General features: G+C 37.3%; 1 protein-coding gene across 1 annotated transcript in view; it reads left to right on the forward strand.

Annotated features, from left to right (window-relative positions):
- The first annotated feature begins 2775 nt into the window (after positions 1–2775).
- The window catches only part of LOC107668919 (E3 ubiquitin/ISG15 ligase TRIM25), a 6550-nt gene continuing 3558 nt past the window's right edge, over positions 2776–5767 (forward strand). The window contains 4 exon segments of the mRNA XM_074186938.1: positions 2776–2842; positions 3788–4281; positions 5022–5117; positions 5246–5482. Coding sequence (XP_074043039.1) covers positions 2776–2842; positions 3788–4281; positions 5022–5117; positions 5246–5482 — 894 coding nt within the window.

The following is a 5767-nucleotide window of genomic DNA, read 5'->3' on the forward strand; positions in this document are numbered from 1 at the left end:
AGCAATATATTGGATCACTGTTACACCACAATAAAGGATGCATATCACTCTGTCCCACGGGCAGCTTTGGGCTCTCTGATCACTGTTTGGTTCATCTTATACCAACCTACAGGCAGAAACTGAAATCAGCTAAACCTGTATTAAGGGCTCATGGGAGTTTACTTACTCAAAGTTGTTCTAAGGGCAGAAAGGAAAATGATTGGTTGAAAGATTCAACCAATGAAATTGGATCAGAGGCGGGGTCAAGACGTTTGGAAATTTGGAGGGAATCTACAGAGATACGTTATCGACTTTGAGTAAGTAAAACTCCCATGAGCTTTAATGTAGCGCACTACCAGGATGCCTTCATAACGTCCGCGGCTGCCGGTATGTGCAGTTCTCAGCGGAGCGGTGTGCTTGTATACTTATATTATTAAATTATTATTATTATACAAGAACTGCGTGAAGAGAGCATGCACAGCTGTTTCTTATATTGCTGTTTGTAGCCTGTGGACATAAGGTTAGCTGCAGCAAAGGGCTATAATATTTTTGTTCAATGTTTTCCTAATGACAATTTTATGATCGGTTTATAAAGGCTACTACGAGCACCTTTTCCCCATTTTTATCACAGAATAAGGCAAGAAATTTATAGTTTCTATAGGTTACTAAATATGTCATTCAGTACTGCATTATTCATAAAGTTTATTTATTACCTGGAGATAACTTGAAAAACACACATAAACCGTATATTTTCGCAATCGTGTTGTCTTCACGGTTTTTTTCTGCTTTTTATTCAGCTCGGCTTCAGCGACAGCCGGATGCTTTTGTCCATATTAGGGTTTCCTGCACGTCATAAGTCATTCCTTCTATGAGTCTGTTTTGAACTTTCTGCACGAGAGCGCCCTCCGGCTTCGAGTATGAATTAAACATACACTGCATCCAGATATTCACTTCTCCTCATTATAATATAATTCTATTTTAAATAAGACAGAAATATTTTTTCTACAACAACAACAACAGTAGTGTTTACAATAGCAAAACCACCATACCCTGTAAACTCAATAATAATAATAGGCCTAATTTGATTCCGTTTCTATTTTCAGAGTGATTAAGAGGTGCAAAGAAATATTTATTTAACTCTTAAACTTAAAATGGTCTTTTCTGTTATGTGTTTCTTTTTCAAAACTGCGTCACAGCATTTGCTGCTATCAATACAGAAGCATCCGTTTCGATACATGTCTCAGCAAGGAGCACAGCCCTATTAAAAGCCTTGCTCCATGTGCCCCTTTTATACTTTGAGCACCTGCCCCTCCAAAGGTCTCTGCACGGCCCTGCCAAGAATGGTATTAGCTGCACTGCATTTGTACTCTGCTTTACTGCCTATTATAATGGCCTTTATCTCAGGAAGAGCTGGACAATCTGCAAAAGAAAATTAAGGAACCTGTAATTATCACGTGTAGTTAGCTAACTTTAACAAATGTATTATCATATTTTAGGTGTATAGTCAAATGTATAAATTGTATACTTTGCGTGTGCATTTGGCTCATGCAGTTTGTAATATTAAAGCAAATGCATTTTCTGCAGTTTGACTTGCATTGTTGTGTTTGCTTTTAGGTGACAAATCAAATTACATTATTACAAACTTTTAACAAGATTACAAAGTTTTCCAGCTTAGCTTTGTATCATTAGCTTTTGTACAGTTATCTTAACATCCATTATTTAAAGACATTGTAAAGTTGTTGCTTTGAAACTTGGTGGAAACTTGTAGGTTTTACTTTCCACAATGAGATCTCTCGCATTTGAATTAAGTAAAAGGTTTTGACCTTACTATATTAATTTGTACTTCTTGGGAATAAATCCATGTACAATCCTAGTGATGTTTATAAATATTTTTCATCCTTTGAACAACAATGTATACATAGTGACTTTGTATATAAATTAGATTAATCACGATATTTTGAAGACTTTTGTGTTAGATGATCAACTGTTCAAAAGTATATTATATAGGTTTGTGTCAAACTTTTAAACATATATGTACAACATGAGGAAAACTCACTGTCAGGACGATCAGATTTCTCTCCTGCCTCCATCATGCGTCACAGACTGTCAGTTTGAAGTTCTTGAGGTTTGCTTCAATATCTTCTGTCTCTCCTTTTTTCTCACTCCCAATGTCATGTTTCTTAGTTCTCAGTCTTTCTCTGGCGTCTCTATTTTATACAAATAAAAATAATGAATGAATGAATGAGTCTGTTTTTGCGCATGTACTAAATGTGTTTCTGCACTTGACGAACTGGTTTATCAGCTTCCTAACGAAAAGTACACTTGGTGCCTCTCCTGTGATTGCTTTGCAAGTGTTTTTAGACAAGGAAGTTTGAGTCACAAGCATTTTTTTCACCTTTAGTTTTTTTCTAATTGAACTGTCTGTATTAAAATGAAAAGACTTAACTTGAAGTAACAAAATAAGACCATGGATGTCAGTTTTCTTGTGTTTTGTAACCATAATATCTAATATATATCAGAATATTATATCTTAATTTATTTTACATAGCAATCAGTGTTATTTAAACAGTTACCAGGTGAAATTTATTTGCTTCCATTTCTTCCATCCACTCACCTCATAATTGCTTCTGTAAAGAACAGGTCATGTGGTGGCTTAGCCGTTCTCTGTGTTGAGAGGTCACTCAGTCTGGTTAAGAAGACATTGCAGGATAAGCCAGCTGCCCCACACACACACATACACGCGCACACACACACACACACACACACACACATGCACACACACACACACTCTCTTACATGTACATTTGGGTTGTGCTTCTGTATGAAGTCATCCTTCACACAAGGCTGCAGGACAAAAAAAAAGGTAAGCCTTTTCAGTTTTATCCCAACACCAACCATGTAATTGTAACCAACTACATTCATTCAGATCAAGAAGACACTTAGAATTTGATCTCTTGATTTCCCTGTTGCCTGGGTCTGTTATTGTTTGCAAGGAAAACAGATACCTTGTAGAGCCAGTTAGGGCAAATCTGTTATAAATTTAAGTGTCATTTCTGTGCGATCTGCCAAACAGAATTGCAAAATAAACAGTTTCCCAAATGCTCCTCTCATCTCCCATTGCTAATCAAACAAATAGTCTCATCCCAAACTCATGGCATTGGATGGGTTAATGTAACTGGGGTGGGCTGGTCAGATACTTCAAAAAACTGCTCATTCTAATAGTGTCACAGAGCCAGTGTTTACACTTTTTGGAAGAATCGGCCTACAAAAGACTGATTTATAGCATATTAACTTTCAAAAAATAAACATCACCTTTTATATAATAATTTAATGACTTCAGTAGAGACTCATGGGAGATTACCTCTTTTATCCAGTAATCAAATGGAACAGCTTTCTAAAAATAGCTGATTAGGAGACAGATTAACTAAATAGTAGAGCTTAGTTTGTGCCAAATAGCTCTGTATTAATCCGTGTAGCATTTGACTTCTTACTTTTTGACTTCACACTTTTTTGTTGTATTTTTGTCATGCATATTTTATGCTCTGGGAGTAAATGGCTAAATGATTTAGAAGCTTGTTTTAGGAGCAGACATCAACAAAATTATATAAAAAATATTCAAAAAAATTTAATATAATAACAATTAAACTGAATTAAACAATGTATATCATCCCAAACTTATGCTATTGATTGAGTCAGTGTAGCTGTGTTGGGCTGGTTGGGATACGCAAACTTCACTGTTTTGGTAAAATATTAAAAAAAATGAGAACATTACATTAAATTTGTTTACACGTGTAAAATACATTTGCAGCAACTGTGGGCTCCATGGAGGAAGAGCACACATGTCCCATGTGTCGTGACCTCTTTGGTTGATCTCAACCCTTTCCCTGTGGCCACAGCTTTTGCCTGGCCTGTGCGCAAGAGGCCTGGAGCCAGAGTAACGTCTGTGGCAAGCGAAGATTTGTATGCCCACAGTGCCTGGAGGAGCAGAGCGTGGTGGTATGTGACTGCTGTCCGGAAGACGAGGGTAATGAGGCCCATGCTACAGTGAAGACCTGCCTGCGATGTGAGATCTCTCTGTGTGAGCAGCATCTGCAGCCACATCTGCAGCGTCCTGCTTACAGCACTCACCTGTTGGTGGAGCCACTGATGGATGTATCCCGCCGCAGGTGCCCTGCTCATTGGGAGGTATTCCGGTATTACTGCATGAATGACAGGGAGTATGTCTGCCCAGACTGCATTTTGGAAGGACGGCATGCTCAACACCAAGTCAAAGGGGTGAAAAAAGTGGAGGAAGAATACAAAGTAAGTCATTAGATCTATTATACTGTTGTTTAAGAAAAAGTCCTGTTGAGGGATTTAATTATTGTCCAGGACTGTTCACACTGAGCTTTACACCAGTTTTTTGCCTTTTTTAGAATAATTCTTTTTAACCCAGAATAAAGCAATGTTGCAGGGGCCATTCACACAGAATGTGTTGAAAATGCAGTGTTCAAAGTCGTCCGTATGGCGCATGTTTAGAACACCAATGGAAAAGTTGCACAGTGGAATAAAAAAAAAAAACTGTAAAGTTGGCACCGCTTTTAACCCTGGATTAAAAGGTGCTCCTTTTCATGGTGCTAAGAAGAAACAGTCCTTTAGTGACAAACAACCAATCATAAACTGAAATATGATTGCCTCATTAAATATTCTTGCACATTATACAGTCATAAAAATGTTCAAGCGGTTCAGGATTTGAGGGATTTGATATTTTGAAAATCTATGCAGAAGAAATTGTATCTAGTGTTTGTCCAGTTATTGATAATGACATTGCAAATATGTAAAGAGTGGACCCGGGCATTTTAACTTTCAGTTATTCTTTTGAATTATTCAGTTGATTTTAATTCATTGTCGTATTCATATACACTTGTAGAGCAGTTTTAACATTTACTGCACTTTTGTTATTCTTCAGTTATGTACATAGCAGAAGTCTCGCACATTCACAGGAAATAACTTAGGGTACTCATCATATTTAGATTTAAAAAGCTCTTCTGTAATGTGTATAGGTCAAATTACAGAGCCTGTTTGAGAAAGCAGAAGAGAAAGTAAAGCGAGGTGAAAAGATGCTTCAAGAACATCAGAAAGCTTGTCGCAGCATCATAGTAAGTTTAAGCCTCTTTGGCATCTCATATTCAATCAAACTAAATATTCCTAACCTGAAATATAAGGACTACAGGTTCTCATAACTGAACACAACATGCATACGTTACATATTCTGTGTGTGTTTCAGGAGGACTCCTCTGTGAGTGATGTCTCCCAGGTGTTACAGATGGGTTCAGCCGTGCAGGCTCAGGTGGGCCGACTGGTATCAGCTGTGATAAAAATCACGGAGCAGGAGAGACAGCAGGCCATGGAGAGGGTGCAGGAAGAGTGCAGCAGAGTAAGAGAAGATCTGAACCAAACTGAGAGCATCAACCGCTTCTTTGGCTCCCTGCTGGATGAGAGCGACCCCTTCCTGCTAATCTGGGTATGAGGATATACTTTAAAGTTTTCTAGATTAAATGCATATCAAACCTCATTCACCATATTCTGATAAAAAGCTGATATTTTATTAGTTATTATTTTATATTTTTATAAATGCATTCAAATAATGTATATCTTCTATAATCACATTCAATTTAAATAAATACAATCTATTAAAATATGGCATATCAAGCTCGTATCAAAGGCCTATGTATTTTTTTACATTGTTTGTGTGTGTTTGTGTGTGTGTGTGTGTGTGTGTGTGTGTGTGTGTGTGTGTGTGTGTGTG

The sequence above is a fragment of the Sinocyclocheilus anshuiensis genome, unplaced genomic scaffold (assembly GCF_001515605.1).
Source record: "Sinocyclocheilus anshuiensis isolate Anshui unplaced genomic scaffold, SAMN03320099.WGS_v1.1 scaffold4, whole genome shotgun sequence".
Lineage (NCBI taxonomy): Eukaryota > Metazoa > Chordata > Actinopteri > Cypriniformes > Cyprinidae > Sinocyclocheilus > Sinocyclocheilus anshuiensis.